Below are 18,251 nucleotides of genomic sequence, written 5' to 3'. Positions count from 1 at the left end.
GTATTTTTGTATTGCTGTGAGAACTATGCTCATTTCTACATTTGAATGTGATGTAGGCAGGTTTGATGTATGGATGGATGTGTGAATGTGAGGGTGTTCAACATTTGTTTGTATTGTACTATAAAAAATTTCAATAAAAATATATGGAAAAAAAAAAGAAATGAGGCTTACAGTCATAATTAGAAGAATCTGACCTTTCCAAACCTTGCTCTCATAGTATGATTTTAATTCTTCTTCAAAATGTAAAATTTTGATTTGTTTAAAGTTTAAAAGAACAATAAGGCAATGAGAAAACTTGGTGCATAAAAAATTCCATTACCAAGGCAACAGCCTTTAGCTCTAAATGACTGGTAGGAGTATTGTTAAAAAAAAAAAAAAAAAAAAAAAACAGTGATAACAGCAGAAATGTTTCACATTTTTAAGTCTAGACTGATGAATTATAAGTCAGGGCAGACCAGGTGTTTTTCACTTGCTGTGTAGTCAGTGGAAAGTAAACTGTTCCATTTTCCAAAGCTTTATTTACAACTTCTTGCACACAGAAAAAACACTGAAGGAACAAAAGCAGTGTTTGCTGTTATTTCCAATCTGGAAAAATTACCAATTAAAAAACACAGTTGTGGATGAAGAAGAAACAACTGTTTCGAGGTGGATAGCACAGTCTGCGTGTATTTAAATATATTTAAATAAGATTCTTGTTAAATATAAATATCTTTATGTTAGCATAGGTATCAAAGGCTGGCTTCCTGATAAAACTGTTATCAGAGGTCAACTGTTTTTCATCAGCACTGCAAGCTGGAGTGTCCTGGTGGCTGAGTGAAGATTCATACTGTACCTTGCAGCTTGGGTGTTTGCTGTAGTGAATTTAGTAGAATCTTACATGTCGTTACCCTTTGTCAGCCCACTGAGCTTGTTGCTTTTTTATAAACCAAACCATCCTACACAGCAGTACTGGCACATACGTCGCTCCATGGATGATGGATCCATCATTGCACTCCTCCTGTCCCCATGAACACAGTGTTGATGGGGGGCAGCGAAGACACCAGGTCCTGGACCTCAGAGGATGCCGTCACACGCTGCTGAGAAAGCAAAGATTCCTGCGAGGTGAACTGAGAGGGAAGTCCAAACATGCAGGGGGCAGATCCCGACGAGGAGAGGGAGTGATCTGAGGAAAAGACAGCAGACGTGTTTCAGTTTCTTACACAGGATATGAAGATGAATCCTTCTTTCTTTGTGTCTTCATGGATTGTTTTTGCTCGTATGAAAATTTCTTTTGCGCTTCAGAGCTTTTCTTTCAATGTCTGATGGCCATTTAAATGGTTTCCTCTGGATCAAAAAGAACACATGATTTAAATCCCTTGCAGTACCTTTACGACCACCAGTGGGGTCATGAGAAGAATCCAGCCTGCTCTCATTAACAGAAAGTCAATTACTGCTGTTTTGTTAAAGCTGCTGGCATCTCACGGTTTGTCTTTGTCTGTTGGTGCCATGATGTAGCCAATTTATGGCAACACTAAGACGAGTCACATTAACAACTTTGTCACGTATGGAGATCAGGAGTGAAAAAACAAACCAAAGCTTTCTTTATCCAATCATGCACAGCATTAACTTAGCTTATTTTTCAGTGTCAGGAGAAACTGGAGCTATAAACTCCACACAGCAGAACTCTAACTAGTGTCCTCTTGTTGTGAGTTAACACACCTAACCACTACTAAGCTATCATGTTGCTAACAAATAGCACAGTTTCCTTGGTGATACACTAACATTGTTTCAGCCAGTGACGTTTAACCAAGCTTCCAAATCTATGAGATGGTGAATGGGGAGAATCCATAGAGAATCACTGCTATACCAGTCTAACAGAGTTTTATGTTTATGCTAAACTGCTGTCAAACACTGCTGTGCACATCTTCCAACAAACCCACCCTGACGTGGAAGTGGAAGTGGACTTATATTCATGAAGTACAACGGTGCAGCTGAACTGTGCATGACATGTATATTTTACTTTTCTGTGCACTTTATTTGTGTTTATCTAGCGAATTATGAGTTACGTTAATCCTCCCAAGTCGTTTCAAGTTAAAGTGGACCTCTGCACATTTTTAGCTTGATATTATTTTAGACCGTTAAAAATAATCCTTATTTAGTTTATCCTGGGTCTTAGTGTATTCCTTCGGTTTATCCTCTGTCTGAGCTGCTTCAGCTTCTTCCCAGCAGAGGCTTTGAACAGCAGGTGGGTGGCTGTTGTGAGCCTGAGGTGACCATATAAAGGAGATTCACCGTCACTAAAATCATGATGTTCCAATGGTAGAAAAAACCCCGTCTGAAACAGAGCATTTAGAGCAGGCTGACGTCTGAGCTTGTGGTTCACAGAGATGATTTGAACATACACTAACCTTGTTATATGTTTTATATGGGTTTTTTTTTTTTTTTGTAGCTCCTCTAGCAGCTCACAGTAACAAAAGAAAACCCTCAGATGTCTCCAATGGTGTATCCCTATGAGCCTACTCCCCATCCTGCAAAACTGCTCCCATTACTCCTCTGTGCTCACCTGCTCCGTTTTCTGCCTCACTGTAAAAGGCTCCTGCCGGTTTCCTTCCTGGCTCGTCCAAGATGTTGAGTGGATCGTGGACTTCGGAGTACGTCGAAGGGAAAGGACGCAAACTGCTAACGCTGCTGATGACAGACACATGCTGGTCAACCAGTGATGTCATGCGCTGGCTCTCCAGGTAACTGCTGTTCCCATAATAACCTGCTGAAAGAGAAAAGTGTTTTCCAATGATGTACAGTTTGGTAAGAACCTTTTTTTTAAACTTTTTTACTGTGCAGAAAATTGGGTGTGCTTCCCTTGATGGTGCATTTAAAAAGATCCACTACAATTGTAGTCACCATCATCCCCCACATTGAGACATCTGGTGTTATTGTGCACAACAGTTATTACAGTTCATTTAAACACATTAAAATCATTGTACATAAAACACTGGTTCCAAACTTTGGCATCAGGGATGCTCATGAAGCCAGAAAGATCTGAGTGGAAGAAATCAAATTTACAGTTGATTCACAAACTATCTAAACCCTTTCACTCTGTGCAGACTGAATTTATAACAAGTATGCTTAGTCTTTATCAGTCAGAGACCGATATCCATAAATAGAAATTTTATACTGGATTCTTTCATATCTGGTTTCTGAAGATCAAATCAATCAGAGATTTTTTATTAAACTCTCTGAGGCATAAAAGTCCTGCAAATGTGTCCATCTGCATATGCTTTTCTATGTGGACAGCAAACAGAGAGGGGCTTTCACCCACCACAAATGTGCAGCCCTTTAAAATCTCATCTGCAAATAGCTGGACAGGGATGATGTATGCATCCATCAAATGCTGCTTGGTTGACAAGTGGGCTGGCATAGGACAGTTCACCAGAGGTGGGAGAGGAGCCAAAAAACATCAAAGATTTTTTTTAAATACAGCAGTGGACATTTTTCACTGTTTTTGACACTCAGTTTCACCTCAGCTCTTTGTATGTTATAATGTGGCTCTTCTCCACAGCTAGGTGAAGGACCAAGAGCAGCACAATCAAGAGTAGCCCACAGACTGCTTGTACCACACACTTTGCGCACTGCCTTCATCTACAAACACTCTGCAGGTAGACAGGCAGTCGGTGGTTCGCACTCAAGCATAAAACAAGCATCTGTCATCATAGGTGGTTCCCCTGTACTTTGGAGAAGAGCAAATTTTTTCAGGAAAAAATAGCTTTTGATGTCAGTTAGTATGATTATTTTCTTTGAACACTAATTGCCAAAATACACACACATTCTAAGCCTGTATTGTTAGAGATAGGATTAGGATCATAGTAGTCACCAATGATGACTTTGACCTCAGACGCTTAAGATGCTCAGACATTATATTCAAGGCATTGCAGTTTATGAGGACCTTAAGTCAGGTACCAGCATCAGCGATCTGCAAAATTGCTATTTTCAACACTGGTATCATGCCAGCACTGTATAGAACTTAAATGAGCATCATAGGGCTGAATATAAAAGCATGACCGTGCTGCATTTTGCAGAAAATCTGCCCTAAAAAAAACTTACATATAAAACATTTGCAGGGATTTTATGCAACCGGTGTTTAAAGGCATTTAGACGAGGCCACAGTTTGGGAATCCTTACCGCTTGGTCCTGTGACAGAATACGTCTGTGCCTGACATCCACCACCAGGAAGGTTCAGTCCAGTCTCCACAAAGCCAAACCCCTCAGCTGAATCCAGAATCTGGGCTGCAACCTGAGGGTCAAGTCCCTGTTCACTGTGAGCTGGATCTGAACCTGAAGTGTAGGCAGATGAGGGCCGGACTGCAGAAGCATAGGGTGCCAGGGAGCAGTTAGTGCTGCCGGATGAGTGATGGACAGGAGCAGGTTGATGATTGTAGAACACGTTTTTATTCAGGTGCTGGTCGTTAAAAGAGGGGTACCGAGACAGGTGACAGGCAAGAGATGAAGCTTGAGACTGAACCGAAGCCAGACACTGATTCTGAGGCCTGGAACACAAATTAAAATTATTTTGGCAGAAAGTTTAAACAGAACTGTCAATAAAAGTTTGTTGTAGCTCATGACTCAATGGTAATTATCAGATTTGTTCCAATGCAGGTAAATAAATAAAACGCAAAATACCAAATAAAATGAAAGAACCTACCTGAGAGCAGCTTGGTAGTTTGGGGTTGAGGAGGCGCTGGCTGGAGGAAAATAACCGGAGGTGGTTTGAGGTAAACAATGGTACAGGGTCTCCGTGTATGAAGAGCAGGGGCTGGGCTGGGTCATAGCACTGAGAGATGAAAGGCAGGAGGAAGAAGAGGAGGAGCAGGTGGTGGAAGAAGAAGAGGACATCAGGGGCCTTCCTGCCATGGGCCCCTGATTGATGACAGAACCTCTGTGAACTAATCCCGCTGGAGAGATTGGGGGGGTCATGAGGGGGCCGCTGACCTGAGAGAAGTCCATCTGAGGACCTGATTGTGGATGAAGAGGGATACGACACTTAGAGGCCTAAAGAAACCAACATCAGACATGGTTTACAGGAGTTTTAAAAGCTTTTGGTAATGAAACAAAGAACTCAGAGTTAAGACCGAGAGGCTTTGTTATGTAACCTTTACAATAACATCACAAGCTTCTAACACATTAAAGTGACAACAACCCTGAACCTTGGTTATCTATCATAACCCCGTGTGTCTGAGGGCTGGATGTTGCATTAGCTCATCTGGTGGAGAAGAGTGCTACTCAGAAAAAAGCTAAGCTTATGATAGATTGCACTTTTGTTCAGCATCACCATCAAGACTTTTCAGCATTTTTACGATGAGTGCATGCTTCCCTAAACATACCTCAAGTTAGAGGTGAGCTTGTTTACACGGACCTGTTAAAACATTGTTTTATTCAACTGAGCAGCAGTGCAGGACACACTAGTACAGCGGTCCCCAAACCCCGGTACCGGTCCGTGAGTCATTTGGTACCGGGCCACGAGAGTGAGACTCGGATGTGAAATGTATGGTTTTCAGGGTTTTTATTGGTTTTCAGCGTTATTTTGTTATCGTTTTTTTCACGTGTGTTATGAATAAATCTTTTTTTTTTTTCGTTACCGGTACTAGTTTTATTTTGTTGTATTTATCCGCCACACCTTAAAGGCCGGTCCGTGAAAATATTGTCTGGCACAAACCGGTCCGTGGCGCAAAAAAGGTTGGGGACCGCTGCACTAGTACATCAGTGGGCTGATAATTTTGGGGGACACCTGATATGACATCTGCTTTATTTTCACTGTATAAATAATTTTGTATTTGTAATTGTCCGTAATTAAGTACAACCGTTCTAGTTTACTTTAGCACTTTCATTATTTATCCATCGAAATGTACCCAAAAAGCCTAAACTTCTGCTCATTTGAGGATTTACAGAAGACCTAATGATAGCAGATGTCCCTGAAGGGAAGAGCAGCCAAATTTAAATTACGTATGATTCCTGTTTTTTAGACATGAAGCTGTCAAACCTTTTGATTACAGTTCGTATTGTATCGCTGATTATTGTTTTTTGATTAACCCAAAAGACCACAGATTAAAACATATTTTATATGATAGTAGAAAACGTTTTTTTAATGTGACAGAAAATCCGAAATGTCTTTTCTTTTACCAGAAACTGTGAAGCCAGAGGTTTCAGTCCCCTGATAGATGACAGTTTTTCCCTCCAGGCTTTGCTGATTGGTGGACAGAGACATGTAGGCGTGTTCTCCCAGAGACTCGTTCTTTACCGGCTGGTCCGTGGCAGCAGTGGCCTTGCTGCGATTTGCCAGGAAGCAGGAACTGGGCGAGGCCATGAACGCCGCTTTACTGGCATCTGAAAGTGATGTGAATAACATGAGGAACCTCTGATAATAATCTGGGTGTTTAAATGTATTACACCGCACATGGGTCATGAAACTAAAACATAAGATATCTGAGGTTAGAAACTTCCTTATTACTCTCTAATTTTATTTTATCACACATTAATACATGTAAATTCATTATTAATGTACTAAAACATATATTAATTCTATTTTTGCTGCACTGTAGGGTGTCCTGCATAAAAAGCTGGTAACCCCAGGTTTGTTTGTTTTTTATCTACATCCAGGTTTCGATTCATCTATTTACTACATCCATAATAATTACGCTCTTTAAACAGTAGTGGACCTGCAGTCAATTTGAGTTAATTATGGATCTCTGAGCAGCTGAAATGATGCTTGATACCTGCATTTTTCATGTATTTGTCCAGCAGGTTCTGAAGGTCCTGCTCTTTGTCGTTGTTGAACTGAGTCTCCAGAGCCAACAGGATGTACTCGTCCAACAGCATCCTGATCAGATGGAAGGAACCTGTTGCAACACAAACACTTTATGTATCTACAAATATACCACAGTCCAAAAGCTCTGCGACTTCAGCTGAGTGCCTGCGTCATGCTTTTTCTCTATCTGCTGTGTGATCTTTAAAATCAATCTGCTCTCTGTTTGACCTGCAGAGTCACAGATTCAGCTGGACTTTAAAACAGAGAGGGAGAACGAACTACCAAATGGTCAGTGTTTATTCACACACACGCGCGCACACACACACACACCCCTGCACAGTGTTTAAACAGAGAGCACACAACCTACAGATAAGACTGTGTGTAATCAAGGCAAGTCTGGCCATTACAATTTATGATGCTATTGTAGCAATCTGCTCAGAGCTAGCTTGTAGTAGACCTGTGTGTGTGTGCGTGTGTGTGTGTGTGTGTGTGTGTGTGTGTGTGTGTGTGTGTGTGTGTGTGTGTGTGTGTGTGCGTAGATTCACTAATGGACAAGAAAGCAGTGGCAAATTCATATCTGAGCAGCACAAATATTACAAATATCATGAGCGATATGCAAACAACAAAGGACATTTAACAGGACCTATTAAAGCTTTTCCTTATTTCCTCGCATAAATACAACTGTGCAAAACTCTTGAGTCATTTCTCATTCCTTTATATTTTGCTTCCAAGGACGTAGACGGTTTTCTAGGGGAATTTTTAAGTAGCAGTTAAGCTTGAGCAACAGTTCTCCAGACTTTCTGAAGATGCCTCAAAGTTTTTCTTTGGACATTGGCTGCTTTTTCACTCATTTTCAGCCCATTCCTCTTACCTGAACATTTTTCCAAGCAAAACATAAAGAAATAAAGAAATGTCTCAAAACTTTTGCACAGTCCTGTATATACTAATAAAAAAAGGTGGCTACTCATATTAAACATGGCAAAAAGCTTATAATAAAGAGATCAGCATATGTACAAATAACCCTGGTGGTTAAAAGCTCAGACTTTGGGTCTTTTTTTTGTACACCCTGGTGTGTGTCTGCAGAGGAGAGCATCTGTAAAGCTTCCTCATCCCCTTGCTGTGAAATTTACACTCACTGTCATTTTAATTTAACTATAAGGTGTGAGCGAACTTCTCGGATGTTCTTACCAAAGCTAGAAGCATTGTTGAGTGTGAGCGTGTGCATCACTCTGGCACCAAAGAAACTCCACCTGAGGAGGAAATCCTGAGCGCGCTTCTTCACTGACCGGCCGCTCTGTTTACCAGGCTGATCGAAACATAAAGAGAGAAAAAAAAATCCTCTGGTTTCATGGCAGGACCACAAGGCAGTATATAAAAGATGGACATGGCGTCCTGGTTTGACAAGTTAATTAGGAAGTGCCTTGAACACTTCCCTGGTGGTCTTTGTGCCAGCAGGGAGCGCATCCTGTGGTTTCAAAAAGTTTATGGGAAAATGGCCTTCTGGTATCATTATCTAAGACTGCAGTAAAGACTATCTAGGGGAATTCATGATGTAAACAGTTGGTTTGGAGTCTTAACAAACAAATCGTAATGTTCATTTTTTAAAATTCTGATGTCTATTCATGTCCAGGAGGAGGATAAAACTCCTTTTTAAACTCCTGCAAACTCTTCCGTTTACTTTGGGCCTAATGACAGTACAGTAGCAACTACTGCTCGCCTGTCATGACTGTTTTCAAATCACAAAAATGGCAATGTAAAAATGCTCAAGGCTTCACAACTTGACCTCACTAACCAAAGAGTGATGTCACGATGGCTATATTCTTCTTTGAAATGCAGTCTTTGGTATCCACACAAATACAGGGACACTCAGGTGAACAGCTTTTACCTTGATGACTTTATGCTCCACCACAGAGTCCAGCCACTCGATGAAGGACTCCACTGTGGCGTTTTTTCTCAGCAGCTCCTTCAGCTCCTGAAAGACTGTAATAGAGTCATCTAGGCAAACAAAGGAAATAAAGAAAGGAGAGAACAGGAAGAGAAAAGTTATTCCTAACAGAAGGTTCTCATTTTTCACTGGAACAACAGAAACTGTACAAAAGTACAAATCATTTTAAATATGAGGCTGATGCTGTGCTTGAATCTTACACTCAGAGTAGATATCCGGGTCCTGATCTCCATTAGCGGTTACGCTGAGAAGAGGCTGCGAGCTAATGCTGCTAAGATCCACATTGTCGATATCCAGCACCATACTGGTCACTACAGCCTGGTCGAAAAGCGCCGGGCGTGCTATCTGGATTAACAGAAAGAGAAAATAAAAACCTCCAGAAGTTTTTAGCATGCTTGTTTTAAGATGCTGGTGTACACTGTCTTTGGTTGTATAATGTTATACCTGTGCCAGGTGTAGGAATGAGGTCTGTCTCTTCAAGGATGAAACAAAGCGGCGTGCTATGGGAAGCTTCTTGGCTGCGAGACATTCAGGGAGGTTTTCCAGTGAGGAGGCCAGCCAGTGCTCCCAGTGTTTGGCAAAGTTGCGGATATCTGCCAACAGACTGGAAACAGAAACATCCTCAATGTGTAGATTTGCTGATTTTTAAAAATCTCTGTCGGACTATTTTAAAATGTAACAGCTACATCCCGTGTCTCTACAGTTTAAAAAAGGATATTTTTAGGATCCAGGCTGTCTTGAGGAAAGTTTAAGATAAGATAAGACTTCACTGATCCCACACAGGGGAAATTTGTGCTTTACCACAGCTCAGGTACAGCTAGAAGAAGAATACAAAGAGTAAACCAAGAATATAAAGTCAAGAAATACAAAATAAATAAGATAATATACAATACAATATATACAACAGTAGCTGAGGTTCTATGTACACGCATACACAGTATATGTGTATATAAGGTTTGTGGAAGTATGCAAGTAATAAATTTCAACTATTATACTTCTAGTATTACCATGTAAGCAATAGATATCTATAAGTATAGACATGTACATGCACACACGTACAAATACACATACATCCATACCCACTAAATATACATATATTTACACATATACATGCACATGTCCATACTTATATATGATGCAATTTTCATGAAGTGGTGACCGTGGATGACCAATGAATCCATTTTGAATTATTTTTGCATCATTTTACATTATTTTGCATTTTATAAAAATATTACAAGTCCTTGTTTGTTTGCTTGTTTTTCAAAAGTACATCAGATGAACATTATAAGCACAGCGGAAGTTACAAACCTTTCAGGCATTTCCTGCATTGTGGCAGGAATCAGAACATCTGTTAAAACCTGAGAGAACAAAAGACAAATTACATGAGAACAAGAGGAGACGATTTCAATGTTTATAGAAGACTCCTTCTTGCTCAGGGATGTTAATGAGACTTTTTTTTCCACGTCATTGTTATTAATTTACCAAACTGATATTGAATTTTAAAATTTGCGCAGGTCAATTTCTACATCTTATACTGGAGCAGACACAATAAGCTTAAAGTGGACATATTACGGTGTTCATATGTGCAGACATATAAATATTGCTACAGCAAAGGGCTCTCGTGTTAAACATGGCCAAAGTTCTAGTAATTAGGTTTGCATCAAGATCCAAAATCAAGACAAAAGAACTAAACCAGCTTGTTTTAGACACAAGGAACTGGGGGGCTGCATTAAAGTTTAGTAAAAAATGTTCAAACAGTATGATTTTAACTCATGCTAAGCTACTCTAATAGAGTCCAAGAAAAAAGAACTATGTTATAGTAAATAAGCAAAATCAATACTTTTGAAATGCTTGAGAAACGTTCCGGCTTTCACAAATAATAAACTGTCAAAATAAAAAAGAGAGTTTTTATTACAACCTTATAGAGAATGGAGTCACAGACACAGAAGATGTCGACTATAACGGGGTTTTCCAGCAGCGGCAACAGATGGTCCGGCATTCCCTGCCAGAAATGGAGCAGAAAATTCTGGATCTGAAAGAAAGATTATTCGAAGAGCTTACTCAGCTTGAAGTCATGTTTAAATTTATATATTTGAAGTCATTTAAACAAACCTCCTCAAAATTGACATTTATGGCATTATCCAGGATGCACTGGCAGTGTGTTTTATACATCATAATCAGAGTGTCCACCTGAAGAATAAAAAATTAAGTTACCAGACTTGAAACAGTAACCAAATCAACTACTTTAACTGGAATACTCTATATTGTTGGGGGTAATTACATAATTACGTGTGCTATACCATTTTATAGAAAGCGATTCATCAGCAAACCTTTTCTCTGGAAATGTTTCCTTGCAGGAGAAGATGCTGGGCGCTGGGGAAGTCTGGGAGCAGCGTTCCAGTTTTAGAGCTCAAAGAGTATTTCCTGGTGAAGCCACCCTGCAAAATACATTACAGAAGATATTACATTTACTGAAAAGTTTTTATTGTGATTTGAAACTATGAATTTACTAATATGTCAGTGATGTTGCTTTATAAAACTACTTCAATGAGTTCAGTGAACTCACAGCAGTTCTGTCACAGAGCTTAAGACGTTTAATGAAGCCTAAATTAATAAAACTTATATTTCTGATTTATTTCTGTTTAGTTTGTCATAATAAAAATGACAAATTCCTCTAAATTCCTGTGTAATATGTTGGAATGGATTTTCAATAATTGAAATTAAAAGTGAATATTACCTCATTTTTGAGCTTGCTCCCTGAAAACCTGTCATCAAAGCAGAAGTATTTGAATTTTACATTCAGATGGAAGTTTTTTCAAAATTCAGAAAAGTGTGAATTTGATCAAATAAAATACGAACAAAACAATAAATGCAAACATAACAACGGTATTATTTGACATTCAGAGATGATTTTATTTATACATTATTCAGAATCTCCTAATAGAATAATAATGGACACAGTAAACTGGTGGAAAAATCAGGTAATGTAAGGAAATGAAAGCTTCTGTAGATGTAAAGAAAACAGTACGTGATTGTTGGAATAAGGAAATTGGTGAGAAGCTTTTAAAGTTACCTGGTCAAACCTTTTCCAGAATAAACAGAGTGATAGTAAGCGCTGCTCTCTTTGATGCCGATTCCATAGTAATGATATCTTTAAAAAATAAAATAGGTAATAATGTCAAACACTAACCAAACCTTTATTGAAGGAAATGCTGTTATGTTGTGTTGTATTATTTATTCATTGTGTGTCGCATTAGAAGGTGAATGTTGCATTACTTGGAGTGTCCTCTGGTGCCGAGTCTTCTTGTTGTCAGGAGAGGAAACTTCTGTCGGATTGTCTGAGAAGGTGAAATCTTTTGGTAAGATCAATCACAAGTTCATTTTCACAAAACTACTGTTTTTATGTCAGATTTTAATGTTGTAATTCATTAAATCAATCAACAGTCTACAGTGACTTTAAAATACATGTAATGTGTATAAACCGGATGTGTAAAGTTTGTAATAAGGTGCCTTTAAGGTTTAGTAAGTAAAAACTGGGACTTCTAAGTTTTTTTAAAGACACATAAAATCTTATTGTATCTTTAACTAAACAGTGCATAAAACACATGAAGAGAATAAATGAGAATACACCTCACACCTTTCCAAATGTAGCAGCACAGGCCGGCTCCAGCTTCTCTTTCCTGCAGAAGTCCAGATAGTGGGCATAGAGGATGCATCGAGGCAGACACACTCCTTCACACACTATGTAATTCTCCTCCAGCCTGTCACACACAAAATCTCTCTCATAGAGTTATCAGAACAACGCTTGAAACGTTCACTGATTGCAGCATATTCAAATAAACCTCTGGCTCAATAACAAAGAGGAAAAAAACAGTAATCTAAAATGTTAGATCCAGATACACTGAACAAAAAGTACAGCTTTATTGGGACCTATAAGAAAATAGTGCATGAAAAAAAGTCAAAAGAGCAGGAAGAATTTAATATGACGCATGTAGAATGGAAAAAGTAAGAGTACTAATACCACTCCTGATGGCTGTTTTAGTGCATTGCAAATAATAGTAAATCTTTTCATGAGGAATTTATTTTCTGACTTGTTAATTTCTTCTGATGTCTTACTGAACCTTTTTCTTACTTTTTGGTTTTGGAAAAAAAAATCACCCCAAAGGAAAATTATTTGAATCAAACAAGAATTGTGTACATGTGAGAAACTGGGAATATGTAAGATTATGTTTATATCAAGTATCATGTTTTATAATGTTATTTTTATAAAGCACAGGGATCAGCTTTAGGCCCTGCGCTGTTTACTCCATATAAAGGAGATATTTTTATCATCCAAATAAGTGCTGTTTGTTATTATGCATCTTATATTCTACTGCTCAGACCCACAGAGATAGCTCAGTAGGTAAAAGTGGTCACCCCATGATCAGAAGGTCGGTGGTTTGAATCCACTGAACGGCTACCCTGAGGTACCCCTGAGAGGGATAGATAGAGGGATAAACACGGCCACAACCAACACTAGCAGGTAGTTAGTGTTCATACTGTGTGTCACTAATACTCTTACCACTGCAGTGTGAGCTGGGTCTGTTTTTTCTTGTCCTTGATGATCTGACTGATGGTCTTCCTGGAGGAAGGAATACTCTGTTTGATGCTCAGGTCTGAGTTCAAGTCCACCAGGTCTTGATCTTCCTCAGACGACGGCGTCTCATTACTTTCCTCCGCTTCTGATACAAACAAATACAGGGCAGAGTGGCATAATGTGAAAAATGTATGCCATAATTTACATATACTGTATACTATAGTCATAGTACATAAGATATCTGAACATAAAAAAGTGGTTTTAATTTTGATTAATTACAAATTTACAGAATCTTTTTTACTTTAAGGTTTTAGCTGTTTGATAAGAAGGACTGAGTTAGTCTTGCATTTAGTCTTTTAATAACACATCGACTCTGTTCCCCTTTGTAAGAGCTTCATTTTATTCGTTATTACTGTAGGTATGGTTGCAGAACAATTCTGAAGATGGGTCAGCAAATCGTCTGGTCCTCTGCTATAATGTTTAACAAATCTGAATATGCCCCAAACAAAACAATAAATAAATAAAAGGTAAAAAAAAAAAAAGAGTTGTGTTAGATTTAATCTCAGTCTGCAGAAAATTAAGTTTAAGTTAAAATTTCCCATATGGAAAAGAAATAGTAAAAATTTATATGATTTACTTATTAAAGTGGACACTTTCTCATTACTTTCATATATTGTTTTAGTAAGTATCCAAAACAAGTTTCATTATATAATTTTTCAAGGGATCTTATATCTGTTTTCACTCTTGTATGCTTTTCATACACACAAGACAGATACAAACTTTATAAGATTTATATATATATCTTTTCCATATGGGTTATAATGAGCCCAACACCACCTCCTCGTCCATCCTAACAGCGAGCTTAAAGGATGAAAACACTGTAAAAATATCCTGTGACTATTAACTGTCAGGACCTTGAATCAGTTGATTTCCTGTATATCTGAGGTGTTGTCTGAACATAGTTATTACTTTTCTTCACTAATGAAATATCTTTCATGCAATTCTATGATTTATTTCAGTTCCAGCATTTCATCTTATCCTTGCTTCAAGGCTTTCCTTGTAAAATCTCTTTTTTTTTAATCCACACTGGTTCTTGATGGGAATGAGGACAGTTTTCTTATTTCCAGCCTTAAGAAGGTGATTTTCTGTCATCATTTCTCAGATGATGTGTTCGCTGATGTGTACACAGTAAACTGTAAATTACATGAGGAAATTTAAAGCAAATCCAATAATAAACTAACTTTCTGAAGCGCAGCATAGCAGCCTTTCAAAGACATTTACTGTAACTGCATCTTGACTTGTTATTGTGCTCAGTGGGGACGTTTTAATTGCTTTTTGAAGGATTTTTTTCTCTAAAGAATGTTTTTCCCAACAAGCAAGAACAAAGGACACTCCAGAGGAAGAAAAGAAACAAACCTGAATAGTTTTAATGCCAGACTGTAACTGTAAAGACGGAAAACAGAAAGAATGAAAGAAGATGATCACTGTAGCTAATCATAACAAGGCAAACTGTTTAAAAAGCCAAAACAAATGTATGAGTACTCAGTCAAAACAACACAGTGCAGGTTATGTTAGATACGATGACACTGTTTATGTTTAGAACGATGCTTTAGGAGTTCATACAACAACATCTCCAAACTGGATAGCAGAGTTTTATGATAGAAAGCAGGTAGAGGTTAAAGAAAAGTGAAAAACAATGGTTCACTATATAGTAAGTGAAACGACTAGTACTGGTTAAAAAAATTTAAGTAATAAAGCATAATAAAAATACATTTTAATCCTCACACTAAATAGTTCTGTATGTTTTAAGCACTATTTTTGGAGGCACAGAGGATTCATTCACTTTTCTTAGAGGGATTTTACATCACACAGTTTTTTGGTTAAACAATGTCTGTAATTGAATTTCACATAGCTTGTGGTGTACCGCAAGGTTCAATTGTAGGTCCTGTTTTATTCTCTATTTATATTATTTCATTCGACCAAATTATGCATCACAACCTCTCTTTTCATTGATGCAAAGACAACACAGAGCCTAGGTTACCCAAAAATCCTAAGTGTTTTCAACCCCACCAAGCCTGTTAGTTCCCTTGGCCCTTTGTGAATGAATATAATAATGGATACTTTATTGATCCCCATGGGGAAATTACTTGTTTTTCTCTGCATTTGACCCATTCACTCAGTGAAGCAGTGGGCAGCCCACTAAGCAGGCGCCCGGGGAGCAGTGTGTAGGGACGGTACCTTGCTCAGGGGTACCTCAGGGTAGCCGTTAAGTGGATTCGAACCGCCAACCTTCCGATCATGGGGCGACCACTTTACCTACTGAGCTATCCCTGCCCCAGCCTGCTGACAGAAATTTTAGAGGTTTGGTTTGACTCATCTTATCCTTGAACACACATGAAAACAGTTGTCCAGGTTTGATTCCTCCAAAAATAATCTCTAGAATAAAATCAGTTAATTTCTTTCTTTTCTTTCTTCTATCTCAAGGCTTGACAGCAACCTCTTCTCTCACACCTCCAACCTCAGAATGTTTTAGTTCTTGTTCGTGGTGGCTATAGAAGACACTATTGCATCGTTCATATGCTTTTAATTTTCTACTATTTAAAGCACACATAGGTCCGAACTCAAGGTGGATATCAGAAACCAAATACTGTATAAACCGCAGATTCTCAGGTAAAACCCTTCCAGCTGTCCCACAGTCAAGATTTCCATGTTCATTTCCATGAAGAACTCTATATTCTGAAATAACCTGCTTGACAAGGTTTGGGAAAATAAAAATCTAAATTATTAAAAAAATCACTTTTTAAAGCTAATTTTTATTATAAACTTTCTCACTCCATTATAATGTGATGTTGCCTTTCAGATGCTTTTATTTAAGTCTTTTTTGTTTTCTGGTTATCATCTCTCCATTATGTTGGGTATTATTTCCATTTCTTGCTGTTTGTCTTTTGTTGGTTTGTTTTCCTGCTGTTTAATTGGATCTCTACTTTAACTTCAATGTGTCTGTTTTGTTTTATCTTAATATCTGAGGCTTTCTGCTTGAGTTCACCTGATTTTTCACATCTGCTAAACCCGAAATCTCAGAAGTAAATAAAGGTGACTTGTTTTTTGACTCAGGATATTCATCCTGAGTCAGAAAATTCTGTTGAACTCTGTAAAACCAGAAAAAAAGTTCATATCTAGTCTGTGCAAAATGAAAATAATGGGAAAAGACTGCTGCAGATGATTGTTGTTGAGCTTAATTCCTTAATTACATTCCCTCGGTTTTACTATATCCTCTTTTCCTTTTGTTGTTATCATCATTATTACATGTGAACACATATAATAATGTGTGGGCCTGAGAAGTTTGTAAAGTAACCAAACACAAGAGAGTGTGTTTTACCAGAGCTGAAGTGAAAATGAGTCAAAAGGAACATGCGTAAAGATTCTGATTGAAGCATATAAAGAAAACAAAAAAACCTGAGAAATTTTACATAAAATCAAGGATAAACAGTTTGAACCTCCAGCATTAACTGAACGTGGCTGCTCTGTTACCTGATTTAATCCCACAGTCGTCCTCCTGATGAAAGTGCGTCTGCCCGTTAAAGTCTGAGCATGTTTCCTTTGGCGAGTTGCACAATGTTCTGGTTAAAGAGCGAATAAGAAACACGCCATCTCTGGTTGAACTTTCACTGCTGCGTTTCATCGGCATTGTGTAAGAAAAAGAAAAGAAGTAAAAGAAAAAAGTGAAGTTAGTCTGCTGTGTGAAAAAATCCTCAGACACCAAATAAATCCTTAAGCGCTGTGTGCTATTCCCTCCATCACACAAGTCCAGAAAGAGATGAGATCGATCAGAGAGACCATGTCCAGAGTTTCAGGTAAAAAAGTGGAGAAAAACGCCCAGGCTTTCTCTGTGCAACCTCAGTGTAATAAAGCAGCGCTGTGAGAAGGCAGAGCTAATGAAGCCGTGGATGCATTCATCATATTTACAGAAGACTGGGGCTAATCCACTTTATTAATGATTAACAGAAAAACCCTCATCCATCTGTCCATCCATCTACCTTACCTCCCACAGTCAGCTGGCCCTTTATACGGGGTTAAATACACATAAAACATGTGGGTTTAAGTCACACTCAATTCAATTCATCTGATCTTCATTTGTCTGAAAGCTGAATCTTGAAATGAATGTAACTGTGTGGCACTAGCAGAGTTAATTTAAAGCTTCTATTCTCAAATAAAAAAAATCTGCATAAACTTCTAGAGCTGCAGATTATTATTTTTGTTGCTGTATCAGCTGAAGTGTATTTAAGTTTTTTTTACGACCCATTTGTAGGTAAATACAGGTTTTTCCATTAATTAACGCCCTGTACCTAAATACAACAGAACTACCACATGACCATCATTAGTAACATCTGTGTTTACATTTTATTTCATGCTGAAATGGTTGTGGCACAATAGGTATATTAGTTGCTTTTACATTCCTTTATTTATTTCTGCGTCAGTTACAGAAGTAAACTGTGAGAATATAGTGGGGGGGAAAGTGTAAATTACAATCTACTAACAATACAATCACAAATCAATCATATTTTAAAATATCAAAGCCGATAAAAATAACCAAACAACAAAAACAGCTGCAACTATGTAATATTTGGTCATTTGCTAGATCGTTGCCAAATAATCTTGCTTCATCCTAATCAATTAATCCACTAATTTATACCACAACACTGAAAATAATACAACAAAGGTTAAAAAAAACCCCATCATGATTAAACACATGTCATATTTATTAAGTTTATAGTTTTGCTCGCTTTTGTAAGTGTTACTCTAGAAAAGGGAAGATATCCTTTAAACTGTTAAGCTTTCAGTCTAAAAGTTATTTTCTTCTTACTTTTTATTGATCCCACTTTTTAAGATGACTTTAATCTTTAGTTACACTGTTCACTGATGTTCCCACATAGATAACAATATTTATGTAC

The 18,251-nt window shown here is 38.0% G+C and overlaps 1 protein-coding gene across 1 annotated transcript; it reads right to left on the bottom strand.

Annotated features, from left to right (window-relative positions):
• Positions 1-523: 523 nt before the first annotated feature.
• Positions 524-16,987, bottom strand: rfx6 (regulatory factor X, 6). The gene is made up of 20 exons (XM_012918951.3): positions 16,831-16,987; positions 13,285-13,444; positions 12,361-12,484; positions 12,000-12,061; positions 11,797-11,874; positions 11,461-11,488; positions 11,054-11,161; positions 10,836-10,913; positions 10,642-10,755; positions 10,032-10,081; positions 9,168-9,327; positions 8,924-9,068; positions 8,664-8,773; positions 7,967-8,084; positions 6,747-6,869; positions 6,154-6,357; positions 4,679-4,988; positions 4,159-4,523; positions 2,543-2,746; positions 524-1,162 (listed from the first exon to the last, which is right to left on the bottom strand). The coding sequence occupies exons 1-20, from the start codon at positions 16,985-16,987 to the stop codon at positions 984-986; spliced, it is 2,877 nt and encodes a 958-aa protein (XP_012774405.2). The 3' UTR covers positions 524-983.
• Positions 16,988-18,251: the final 1,264 nt, after the last annotated feature.

The sequence above is a fragment of the Maylandia zebra genome, linkage group LG15 (assembly GCF_041146795.1).
Source record: "Maylandia zebra isolate NMK-2024a linkage group LG15, Mzebra_GT3a, whole genome shotgun sequence".
Lineage (NCBI taxonomy): Eukaryota > Metazoa > Chordata > Actinopteri > Cichliformes > Cichlidae > Maylandia > Maylandia zebra.
Note: the sequence above shows the minus strand (reverse complement) of the source record. Positions and strands in the feature narration are given on the sequence as shown.

Excerpts from the sequence above, each read along its gene's own strand:
- rfx6 (XM_012918951.3), bottom strand. The coding sequence starts at position 16,987 with ATGCCGATGAAACGCAGCAGTGAAAGTTCAACCAGAGATGGCGTGTTT. Across the intron at positions 13,445-16,830 it reads CGACTGTGGGATTAAATCAG|AAGCGGAGGAAAGTAATGAG; the intron begins GTAACAGAGCAG and ends TGTTTGTATCAG. Across the intron at positions 6,870-7,966 it reads CAACAATGCTTCTAGCTTTG|GTTCCTTCCATCTGATCAGG; the intron begins GTAAGAACATCC and ends GTGTTGCAACAG.